We start from the raw sequence: 13,281 nt of genomic DNA, 5'->3' as shown, positions 1-13,281 counted from the left end.
TAATAATAATAATAATAATAATAATAATAATAATAATAATAATAATAATAATTTATTTTTAGCCCGCCTTTTCTAGTGGATCAAACTATTTTGGTTTTCTGAGACTGTTCTTGCTAAATTGATTTTGTTACTGCTTACAGTGCTTTCCAGTTTTTTGCTTTCAACAGAAAATGCTCCCAACTAGAATAGATCTATGGAATCAATTGTTGAATGATGAATCAACACATGTTGTTGTTGTGTACCTTCAAGTCATTTCCAGCTTATGGTGAGCCTAAGTCAAACCTATCCCAGGGTTTTCTTGGCAAGATTTGTTCAGAAGTCCCCCCCCTTGCTTTCCTTTGAGACTGAGAGAGTGTGACTTGGCCAATGTCACCCAGTGGGTTTCCATAGCATAGTGGGGATTTGAATCTTGGTCTTCACAGTTGTAGTCCAATGTTCAAACCACTATATCATGCCAATACATAATTAAAATCAAATTGATTCAGTGAGTTTATTTTATTTGTGACTATCAGTAAAATTTATGGCTGAATATGTGGTTTGATCTGAAACCACATTCATCTCTTCTACTGGCTGTCTTGAGTCCCAGTTTTGGGAGAAAGGCAGCATACAAATAAATGTAATAGTAAATAAATAAGAATACTGGTGATACTGGAGAGATGGCCCATAGTTATAGCAACAGGACTACAAAACCATATACTCAATTATAAGTCAAAAAATTGTGCCCCAAAGTTGACCCTAAAATCTTGGGTCGACTTACGTATAGGTTAATATAGTAATACTGCTTAAAAAGGTCCTGAAAGAAGAACCACCCCGTGTGTCTGGGCACTGATTTCTGAAAGAGCTGTCCAGGCAGGAGAGAGAGAGAGAGACAGAGAGACAGAGAGAGAGAGAGAGAGAGAGAGAGAGAGAAAACGAGCGAAAGAGAGGTGATTCCCTTCTCAATCCAATGTTAAAGCCTTCTCTCCCCACCAAACACCCCATTTAACTCCACTTCTCTCCCTTCCCAATCCAATGTTAAAACCTTCTCACTCCACCAAACACCCCATTTCCCTCCATTTCCCTCCTTTCTCAATCCAGTATTAAAACCTTCTCCTCCAGCACCAGGGAAATGGTGTTAGGTGGTTGGGAGAGGTCCAGAAAAGGAGGAGGAGGGATGGAAGTGGTGTTTTACACTTTACATTCTTTGTGACATGCCCCTAAGTTTTACCATCGACTTATCTATGGGTCATATCAAAATCCATGATTTTGGACCTAAAAGCCTCCTTTGACTTATACATGAGGTCGACATGTACACGAGTATATACTGTACATGTAGGGCTGTTTCTCTAGAATGACTTATATTTTTATCCTGATTCTAGTAAAAGAATTCTACCATGGGCTCATCTCTCAAACATGTAACATTAACCCAGTGCATGTCCATGGCTTCCGGGCACAAGAAGTGTTTCATTGACATACATCTGAAAAATATGTGCTCTCTAGGCATTTTCTAGGTTCTCCGATGCAATTCTATGATATGCTCCAGGTGGAAGTTGACCATAGAGTCAAGTCAGAAGACCTAGAAAGGCCTAGAGAGGTGTTCTCTTTAGGAATCTTTAGGTCTTCCAGCTCAACTCTATGGTCAACTTCCTCCAGAAGTCATTCATTTCAATAGAGTTCACTGTTATCCACAGTTTTCCATTTCCACAGTAAGTCTAGGAATGTATCCCCGGTGGATATGGGAGTCATACTGTAATTGCTTCTTGAAAACCATAAATACAACTACCAGGACTAACAAGGGCATCCTACATAACCTCTTTGGTTAATCAAATGTTTACTGTAAAAGTGAGCTGCTGTTGCTATTGCTGCTGTCACTATTTTTTGTACTAACTACTAGCAGTTACTACTAGTAACTTAAAACTATCTGCTTTCATAATCTCTTGAACCAGAAGAAAATGCCAGGATTCTTGGGAGTCCATTCAGCCTACCTAAGTAAGGCCGTATAATGTGTACACAGCCTATAAGAAAAGGTACAGAATTGCGAACAATTATTAGCATTTGTATTCTAAAGTATTATGATCCTTTAATTTAAAAAAAAATGGTTTAGGTCTTGGCACTGCAGATGCCCAGAACGGAATTATGCCAATTTTCCCAGAGAATTTGTACATGTGTTCACATTCACTATATTATAGTGGTTAATGTTCCTACGGTGATTGCAGGGAAATTGCTGGAGTGTCCACCACAGCAATAAATACTCACTGTTTACGGTACCTGCAAGTGCATTTATATTATTCAATCCAACAGTGGCTCCAGCCAGTCCTTGGAGTGTCCCCAGAGAAGTCAAAGAATTCATGGCTGCCCCAGCTGTGGAATTTGCCGTTGATGCAGCCACTAAAAGAGGGAAGAAAAAGATCAGTAAATGGAATGTCCCACCATAAATGTCACAAAGAGCTGGTGAGGAAATGCATTAAACTGACCCAATGATTTGATGAAGAAGAACTTTTTATTTTCATTAATTATGCACATTAGTATGTATATCTGGAAGCAAATCCCAGTGAATTCAGTCTTACTTTTGACCACACATACATAGGATTGAACTGTTATTCTCTGATTCTGGTGCTTGGCCTGGGATATGACAGAAGACAGCTTTTAGATTTTTACATCTGCTTGTGAATAAAGTATCTTTGGATTTGGCAGGACATGCTTATTCATTTTTTTTCTGTTTTGTGGATTAATTGATTGAAATTAAAAAAAAAACCCAATATTGAGGTGAATGAAACACATTCAAAACAATTTTTGCCATTTTGAGCTAGGACTTTCACTGTGGCTACTACCACATTGCAGAATTAATCCCATCTGACACTCTTCAACTGTCATGATTCCATCCTATGGAATCCTGGGATTTGTAGGTTGTTGTGGCACCAGAGCACCAGAGCTCACTGATAAGAGAAGGCTAAACATCTCACAAAATTAAAAATCCCAGAATTCTGTAGCATTGAGCCGTGACAGTTAAAGCGGTGCCAAACTGCATTATTTCTGTGGTACAGATTCAACTACATATCCTGCAATGAAAAGTCACAACTTTCATGCTGCAAATATAAAAACCCTAGATAACCCCGGTAATTTATTGGATTAGTAGGCTTTGAAAGCATAACAGAAAGCATACAACAGAAATTGAGGATCAAGTCACATGAAACCCTCTTTGAGGACAAATGGACTTGCAGTAGACATACATGTGCACGCTATTTATGCATCACCCCTCCAGAACTGAAGAAAGTAGTGAAAGATATAGCACCTACGCTGATTAATCACTTGTTAAAACCTCATCTAAATCTTACCACAGACCAGCAACAATTTGATGCTAGACAGATGTGGACAGATAAAAGAAGCAGTAACTTCTTGATTCTAAGTAGGATATTGGAAGAGAATACTATTACTGTGCAATTGTATAACTATCATAAAACTTTGGTAACCTGCACTGGACTAAAAATAGTATATTGCTTCCTTAATGTGAGTGATTAAGAAGATGTATAGAGGCCAAGAAAACACTAGAACATGTCAGTTATAGAATGAAAATATAGACTGACCAAACAGACCGACCAAAATAAAGCTGCTTCGGGTCACTTTTGGAGGCATGCTGTTTAAATGCTGCATGCGTCCTAAGAGGCCAGAAGCTGTGCCAAAGCCACGCTCCAGTCCTAAGGGCTAGAGCGCAGCTTTGCTGCAGCTTCTGGCCTCTTAAGATGCATGTGTCATTAAAACAAGATACCTCCAAAGTGACCTGAAGCAGCTTATTTTGGCTTGTCTGTTTGGGCCCATAGTTAAGGAAAGAAAGCTGACTTGATTTGCTGCCACTAAGGATAGCACAGGAGGTAAACCACAAGATGCTCAAGAAACTGTGGTAAACAGTATTATCATGGCAGGAATAACAGCAATGAAAATCTAACTTCTAGAACTTCACAGACAGAAAAAACAACAACCATGTATAAAACTCCTATTCTCACACCATGCCAAAGAAAATCATGGTTTGAATCTTATCTCTCCAGTATGCATTTCTGATAGCTGTACTATGTTAACTGTAGCTTGCATTCATTTTTTGTCCTACGAAGCTCCAGAAATTGGTCCATCTACACCGTCACCAAACAGAGGGCAATGAGAGTTTTCCAACACACCTGAGTTGGTCATTGTTGTTTCCACAGATGGAAGTACTTTCCAGTTACTCCTAGAATGCTAGGGAGTTGAATCTGGGACCTTCTCCATGCCAAGCATGAGTGCTACCACTGAGATACGGTCCTTCTCCTAAATATCAGAGGTTCCTGATCTCATAGTGCTGAAGCATGAGCTGGTTTAAAAATGGAATATAGAAAGCTGTCTTATAAGGAGTCAAGTCATTGTTGCATGTATCTTGGTACTGTTTACCCGGACAGGCACAGGCTCTCCAGGGCTTTCCCAGCCTGATTTGGTGATGCCAGGGATTAAAACGTGTCTTTCTGTTTGCAAAATATGTGTTCTACCTGTACGCCCAAACTTTCCCCAAAAATATACATATAGTTGCAATGTGAGAAAGAAGGTATGGGGGTAGCCTATGCACTGCATAGCATTTTTATGTTCATACAGTATATTTCAAGACAAATGTGTAACATAGAGGCGAGGGTGGGAATCATGAAGCAAGATGTTCTTGCACTGGAGCTCCCAGCATCCTAATAAATATGTATGCTGGAATAGGTTGCTGCAGTCCAAGAATATCTGGGGGTGTGTAAGGGTCCCCTCCTTTATGGAAGAAATGCTCCTGTACTTTGCATGAGAAATGGGTGAAAACTGCTGAAAACTGTCTGCTAGAAAAGTCTTCCTGCTGACTTCATCTTCCATGCAGGTATTTATCAGTTTGGAGATAATAGGCAGGCAAAGAAGCCCTTTGTGCTTGTAAGACAACTGTGACAGGCTCCAAATGCTTAAATAAAAAATAAAGATGAAATAAAATATTCAACATAGGTTGCCCAGTCCCTTGGAATAGCCAATAACTGAATAATTTGCTTCTACCTTATTTGAAGATTACATTGGTAATGGCTAACAGTGGCTGATACAATGATTCTTTTGTATTCACTGTTCATCTATTATTATTTTTAAAATCAAGCTGGATTACTTGTCTTTACAACATCTGATGTAAATTGGTTTTATGTGTCAGCTTGCACATTAAATGAAAAAGTGCTTCTTTCACTCACATTTGTCATTGGACATTCTACAAAAAGTAAGAGACATGTTGCTAACCTTATTGGGTAGACTCCCTCAGGTTTTCTGCTGGTATATTATAAATAACATTACATTATAGCCTCTTCCTAAGCACTTAGTTAATTAGCATTTGATGGATTAGATAGCCTTTAATATGGCACAAAACATCTTGACCCACAAAAACGAAATACTCTTCTTCCTTTCTCTCCCCCCCCCTTTTTTTGGCTGAATGCCAACCAACCGAAAGAACAGTGAACACTTGGCACTTGCAGCTGCAATGAGCCACCTTAAGATTAAAACTCCTCGAGGTGTGCATTTTATTAAGCTTTAAATTAATTTTAACTACTTAGAACTCACCGTCTGCTCCTGGCCAGTGCTTTTGTAAATCAGTGAAGCGTATGAGGAAGCATGTCTACCTTGTGTGCAACCAAGTTGACAGCAGCACTTGATAACTCCATGGCAGACAATAAACTGAGCAAGCCAGAAATAACGCTGTGATCTAGTTTGTACATGGCACTTTTGCTTATAGTCTTTCTTTGGGCCCAGTGTTTTTATGTGAATGCAGATATGTAGGGAGCTTGTTGCATAGATTTGAAACAGTTATCAGCTGGCCTAGAGTATAGTTACGGTTATGACCTATGAAATCCCATACAGCTCAGGTCCAGGTTATCTGAAAGACCACATTCTCTCATATGAACCAGCCTGTGTTTTGAGGTCTCTCTGTTCCAAACCCTCACAGGAACACTTACAGGGAGCATTGGAGAGGGCCTTCTCAGTGGCTGCTCCCAAGCTCTGGAACTTCCTTCCCAGAGAGATTAGACCAACACCCTTATGATTTTTCCAAGCCCAGGGAAGACTTTTTTATTTTGACAGCACTTTGAGAACTGATTTTTTTTTTTTAAAGGAAACAGGCCTTATACAGTGGGTCCTTGGTATCCACTGAGGTTTGGTTCCAAGACACCCATGGATACGAAAATCCGTGGATCCTCAAGTCCCATTAAATACAGTGGCATAGAAAAATGGTGTCCCTTATATAAATTGGCAACATCAGGGTTTGCTTATTGGAATTTGTGTATTTTAAAAATATTTACAAACCATGGATGCTTGAATCTATGGATAAAGAATCTGTGGATGTGGAGGGTTTTCTGCATAATATACTGGATTTTCATAGAATCATAGAATTGGAAGGGGCCCTATAGGCATTCAGCGCCACCCTCTCTTTTATTTGTTATTGTTAATGGCTTTTGTTTTAGCGGGTTTTAATTTTAACTTTTAAAATACTTTAATAGCTTTTTAATTTTTCTATGTTGTGAATTTTAACTATGTTTTAACTCCTGTAAGCCAGTCTGAGTAGTGACCCTGATTAAGAAACAGTTACCTGGATTTACTCTTCCTTAATTGTTCTGCATTCCTGATCGCTAGTTAGTCATGATCATGATGCCATTGCCATGATAATTAATTCTAACTCCCCAGACCATTTTACTGGGCATCAGCTGCAAAGGCAGGAGGAGGTCTATTCTGCTGGTGATTGGAATATGTGTGAATGATGTTTCTGTCGGGCTGGAGAGGAGGTTGGTCCAGGAGAAATTATTTAGCTAAGTATAAATAACTGATTGGCTGATGCATAACACTGGCTAATAATGTGAATAATAATAATTAATAATACAATATGCTGTATTGCAATCCATCACTGTCACAGAAAATCTGAGTTAGAAACTCAGAAATGCAGTGGACCCTTGCCTTACACAGGGATCCATTCCAGACCCCCCCCCCCCCCCGTAAGGCAATTCCACCTATGCTGGAACCCCATTCACTTGAATGGGGCTTGTGTGTGTGGCGGCGCTGCAGCGCGCGTGCACCATGGGCACGCGCCCCATTCATCTGAATGGGATGTGCTGCCCCTTGCACTCCCACGTGCTCCCTGTGGCTTGAGTGCATAAGCTCAAACCTGCGTATAACGCGGGCACACTGTAATTATAGAAATATCAATAATAATTAATCTTCTGAGTTTCTAGAATCATAGAATCGTAGAGTTGGAAGAGACCACAAGGGCCATCCAGTCCAACCCCCTGCCATGCAGGAAATCACAATCAAAGCATCCCCAACAGATGGCCATCCAGCCTCTGTTTGAAGACCTCCAAGGAAGAAGACTCCACTACACTCCAAGGAAGTGTGTTCCACTATCGAACAGCCCTTACTGTCAGGAAGTTCCTCCTAATGTTGAGGTGGAATCTCTTTTCCTGCAGCTTGCATCCATTGCTCTGGGTCCTAGTCTCTGGAGCAGCAGAAAACAAGCTTGCTCCCTCCTCAACATGACATCCCTTCAAATATTTAAACAGGGCTATCATATCACCTCTTACCCTTCTCTTCTCCAGGCTAAACATCCCCAGCTCCCTAAGTCGTTCCTCATAGGGCATGGTTTCCAGACCCTTCACCATTTTTGTCGCTCTCCTTTGGACATGCTCCAGTTTCTCAATTGTGGTGCCCAGAACTGGACACAGTATTCCAGGTGGGGCCTGACCAAAGCAGAATAGAGTGGCACTATTACTTCCCTGGATCTAGACACTATACTTCTATTAATGCAGCCTAAAATCGCTTTGGCCTTGTTAGCTGCCACATCACACTGTTGACTCATGTTCAACTTGTGGTCTACTTGGACTCCTAGATCCCTTTCACATGTAGTTTCATTCAGCCAGTTGTCCCCCATCCTATATCTGTGCTTTTCATTTTTCTGCCCTAAGTGCAGTACCTTACATTTCTCCGTGTTGAATTTCATTTTGTTAGCTTCGGCCCAGTTTTCTAGTCTGTTCAGGTCATTTTGAATCTTGATCCTGTCCTCTGGAGTATTAGCTACTCCTCCTAATTTGGTGTCATCTGCAAATTTGATCAGTATTCCCCTAATTTTGTCCTCCAAGTCATTGATAAAGATGTTGAATAGCACTGGGCCCAGGACAGAGCCCTGTGGGACCCCACTGGTCACTTCTCTCCAGGATGAAAAGGAGCCATTGTTGAGCACCCTTTGCGTTCGGTCGGTCAACCAATTACAAATCCATGTAACAGTTGCCTTGTCTAGCACACATTTTACAAGCTTGTTTGCAAGAATATCATGGGGAACTTTGGCAAAGGCCTTACTGAAATCAAGATATACTATATCCACATCATTCCCTCCAACTAACAAGCTGGTAATTTTATCAAAGAAAGAGATTAGGTTTGTCTGGCATGACTTGTTTCTCTGAAACCCGTGTTGACTTTTTGTGATTATGGCATTGCCTTCTAGATGTTCACAGACTCTCTGTTTAATGATCTGCTCCAGAATCTTTCCTGGTATTGATGTCAGACTAACTGGACGATAATTGTTTGGATCCTCTTTTTCCCCCTTTTTGAAGATGGGGACGTTTGCCCTCCTCCAGTCTGCTGGGATTTCTCCTGTTTTCCAGGAGTTCTCAAAGATTATTGCTAATGGCTCCGATATTACATTTGCCAGTTCTTTTAATACCCTGGCTCAGATTTTTGGTGAGTGATGGAATGCAACACAACATACTTATGGGGAGAAATCTGGAAGAATGTTTAGCAACTGGACAATGGAACGAGGGAGTTGTCTCAATGAATCCCTTGCCAATCAGTGGCTGGTAGGGTCATTATCAGAGTTTGTTATCATTGTCCCAGTGCTATCTGGCAGCTGTTGTGTAGTCGGGGAGAAAACATCATGCAAGGAGGTACTAGATACCTGCCTGTTCAATGTTCGAAAAAGCAGTTATGCCAGCACTCCTCCTCACGCAGGGTCACACAGTACACACACACACACACACACAGACAGACACACACACACACTTTCTTCCAGGTTAGCATTCTCTGAAGATGCCAGCCACAGATGCTGGCGAAACATCAGGAGAAACATAGCCCGAAAAACCCACAAAAAACTATGGATGCTGGCCATGAAAGCCTTCACCTTCACATTAGAAATAATGTAATTTGACACCATTTTAACTGCCATGGCTCAATGCTATGACATCCTGGAATCTGTAGAGTTCTCTGACAGTGAAGGCCAAATATATCACCAAACTACAAAACTCAGTATTCCATAATATCAAGCCATGGCAGTTAAAACAGTGTCAAACTTCACTATTTCTGCAGTGTAGATGCAGCATAACTTTGTGAAAGAAATTGTAGCATAAACTTTCATAGACTTGGTCTACTTCCTCAGATACATTTTAATGGAATATGAATTAAAACTTAATAATGAATTAAAATTTAAAATGCAATTGGAGAGAGGGAGAGAAGAGGGCAATTTTAAAAAGTCATGGATGAGTCTGGTACAAATGAGAAAATCTTGAAAAGTGGATTGCCTTCCCCCCTGCATGTTCAAAATAGCGTGTTATCAACAGTAGCTTTGTTATAGATACACTGATGAATAATTTTCAGGTATATTTATATAACAAAGAACAATGAAATTAACATAATTATATAGCAAAATATATTGTGAATATTCAGAGGAATAAAATGCAGGATCTCTGTAGATGAACCATCTACACTGATTGATTCAGAAACCTGTCCTACAGATACAGCTATTTTTAGACCATTTTGGGAAGTAAATGATAGATGGCACAGTGGGTGTAGTGGTCTATAACAAAATGTCACCATAGAAGGCTTGAACTGCCTATTGGAGAAATGTGCATTGTGGTGAAGTGAACAAGCAGACAAAAAGCTTTTAAAGGATGCTGGGCATAGACACTTTGTAATGCTTCGCTGCTGAAGCATCTGAAATTTTCTATAAAAATGGCCAGGTTTCAGACAATTGTGTTCTAAACGTGAATGCTTTTACCTAACAAAGGCAACCTTTTATAGTACGGATAACATAATGAATAACCTATAAATCATTTAACCGCATCCCTAGGATAAAGAACAGACATTTTATTCCTGTAAATAGATTTTTCAAATGACAAACTGGTCAAGAATGCCAGAGACAATCCTTTGCATTTGTCTGGGACATCAACTAAATTAACTGTAGCAAAACAGGCAACAGCTGCTTTTATTAACAAAGCTTTAAAGAATAGTTGTCCAGCAGATCAAGTATTTAAAGGAGGGAAAAGGAAAAGAAAAGAAAATGTCCATGGATTTAAGCCCTATGCTGGGGTGGTACCTCTAATCTTTCCTGCATCCCTGCCAGATGCAGGAAAGGCTGTCAGGCTCATACTGTCTCTGGCAATAGCACAGTCTTCTAGTTACAGCCGCTAACGTCAGGCTGGTCTACAGCATTTCGGTGCCTGAGGCAGAAAATCCAAAATGCACGCTCCCACTGATTATCAGGGGGCACATTCCATTTGCACATTTTCCAACTCAAGCCCCATTTCAATTAGCAAGCACTGTGTTTTTGTCTGCACCTGTTTGTATCAATGGAGCTGGCAAGCAAGAAATGTTTCTCGTCAATTATGCCTCATTCGATTTATGTGTCTCCTTATCTGCTGCCCTTAGGGGCTTCCAGAATAATCCACCAGAAGTGTCCATCTCTGGCTGCTGCTTGCAGGACTTGGCAAGGAAGTTGATGCTCTTAGTTTCAGGGAAATGAAGTACAGCTGTAGGCAAAAGTCACTTGCCCAGTGAAAACTCTCTCTTTCCCACCATGATCCTTAACACCCAGTGCTGACTGCAGGTTTAGGAGGCCATCAACCATAATCCCCTCAATGAGCCTCTTTTCTCATCACCATCACCATCATCTGCAACTTTCTTTCCTGTTCCTTCTAGGCAAATTCCAACTGTCAAGAAAGTGGAAAGGTTGTTGAGGACGTAGCAAAGTCCCATCACTAGCTACAAGGAGAGAGTGGATGCGTGGCGGTTGGCAGCAACAGGAACATCAGGCCCTAGTGATCAGCTGGAATGATACATACCCTCCAATTGTCCCAATTTGACAAAGACAGTCCCGATCATCTGTAGTCCCACTTTATAGCTGCTTTTAAAATGTCCTAGTTTCTCTCTCCTCTTCCCATGTTCCCCCTTTGTCCTCAGCTTACTTCAGTTGTAAGCTGAATTAGAAGTGCAAAACTAGTTTGCACTCAGTTATCTAGGCAGGGGTAGGAGAGAAGGGACAGAATCTTGTCCTTGCATGTTGGCTCAGGGAAAAGGAAACCGCTGCAGCCTCTCCTAGCTTATGGGTTCTACCTCATTGATTTTTTGCCATCTTGCGTACACTCTGATGTTGCTTGGGCACATGTGTCTTATTTTTCATCTGCAAAATTTGGAAGGTGTCTGAGGAACTCTGAATGGCAGAATGTTGCTCAACCAAATGCAACCTGGAGAGCATCCAGTGCAAAGAAAGCAGTGCAAGACTATCTTGCTTTGTCAGAAGCTAGGCTCACCACATGCCCAACTTTACAGAGGAGATTCATCTATCTGAAGGGATTTCTGAAGCCATGTTTGAAAGGGCTGTGAGATGAAAATCCTCTGTTTGTAGTGGTAATGGCAACTTCAAGGGGCTTGGCTTGCTTTCTGTTCTTATAGCTCCTGGTTTTTATAGTAGACATGGACATGGACTAATAGACTGTACAGCAAAGGGGGCTGGTGGCTTTCATGTGCTCTTGGTTTTACTCTGAACCTCAAAGGAGCTATCCAAGCTGCTGAAACTATTTTTTTTGAATTTTTCTTTAAAGTACAATGGTTATGATTATGCTGGAGATCCTACATTGAACAGAGGGTTGAACTTGGTGGCCTCTTCCAACTCTATGGTTCATCCCCTGTTCATGGAAGGGAACACTTTCGCATATCTCCCATTACATGTAAATATGTTTACACAGCATATGAAGCCACTGATGCTTCTTTAAAGAAAAGAAAATATTCCAGAAAAGCTAGTTAGTAAAAAAAAAAAAATATGGATAATGAAGTTGGCAAACAAAGGTGTATAAAGTAAATAACATATTATCAAAACATAAAAAAGAATAATAATGAGCATATGAGGCTTTTGATGATCAGTGAGGAAATTATGAAAGAAATATGTTCTTGTTTGGTTTTATTCTGTTATGATTTTTATTTGTACTTGTATTCAGTGCTATCTGATGCATTAAAAACAGTTCTAGCCATGGGCAATATTAATATTTTTTCTGCTTAAAAGTGCAAAAAAAGAGAACTTTTTAAACTTGCCAGAGGGATTTAAAAGAAAAGGGGAAATGTTATTCTATTATTTATGTTAGATATCTATTGATTCTGTGTGGAAAGATGTCAATGGCTATGAAAAATAAAAATTATAATATATAATTAGAGAAATAATAGGGGTATTGTATTGTCTCTAATCATTTTGGATTGTCTTGAAGCTTTTTGGAAAGTTGAAATTGAAGTCGCTGGCAATGGACCTGTTTTCTGAAAAGTAATTTTTGAAAAGAAAAAAATGTGCACTGTGACAAGCAAGAGATTTTCGTTCTCTTTCTTTGCTGTAAGATTTCTGTTCTTATAATATCTGGACTGACACTGCATGTTTTATAATGGGGGTTGGGAAGAAGAGAAGTATAAGACCTTATTTCTTTTCTCTGTGCAATGTCTGAAGTGAGGATTTGGTTACCTGCAGCAAACAAGATCCATTGAACCAAGATGCAGAGAGAGGTTTACATATACCTCATCCTCATCCACTCAGCACTTTGAAGAGTGCCAAGCTAATCTCATACTTTATTAGTTTTTTGTTGTTGTTAACTGCCCTCAAGTCAACCCCAACACATGGAGACCCTGTAGCTGAGAAATCTCCAAGACCCCTTCTCCTCAGCTGCTCCTGAAAACTCAGGCCCTAATTCAGTGATGGTGAACCTTTTAGAGGCCAAGTGCCCAAACTGCAACCCAGACCCCACTTATTTACTGCAAAGTGCCTTGTCCCTCTGGCTTTCTAGTAAAAAACTCTTGCAAACTCTGTGCTGGGGCGATGGCACATGTGCCCACAGAGAGGGTTCTGAGTGCCACCTCTGGCACACGTGCCATAGGTTCGCCATCTATCCATCTAGTGTGTGGTCTTTCTCTCTTTCTACCTTTCCTAGCATTATTGTCTTTTCTAATGAGTTGTGACTTCTCATGATGTGGCCAAAGTACAACAGCCTCAATTTG

At 40.4% G+C, this 13,281-nt stretch overlaps 1 protein-coding gene across 20 annotated transcripts in view; it reads right to left on the bottom strand.

Annotated features, from left to right (window-relative positions):
• Positions 1 to 13,281, bottom strand: part of CELF2 (CUGBP Elav-like family member 2) — a 648,498-nt gene that overhangs the window by 25,186 nt on the left and 610,031 nt on the right. For 12 of the 20 annotated variants that reach the window (XM_042470481.1, XM_042470499.1, XM_042470478.1 and 9 more), the window contains one exon: positions 2,236 to 2,367. In XM_042470481.1, the coding sequence (XP_042326415.1) occupies positions 2,236 to 2,367 (132 nt within the window). The remainder of the gene's footprint in view (positions 1 to 2,235; positions 2,368 to 13,281) is intronic. The other 8 variants (XM_042470479.1, XM_042470484.1, XM_042470487.1 and 5 more) reach the window with 1 other exon arrangement.

This window comes from Sceloporus undulatus, chromosome 5 (assembly GCF_019175285.1).
Source record: "Sceloporus undulatus isolate JIND9_A2432 ecotype Alabama chromosome 5, SceUnd_v1.1, whole genome shotgun sequence".
NCBI lineage: Eukaryota > Metazoa > Chordata > Lepidosauria > Squamata > Phrynosomatidae > Sceloporus > Sceloporus undulatus.
The sequence above is the reverse complement of the archived record's forward strand: the minus strand, read 5'-3'. Positions and strand labels throughout refer to the sequence as shown.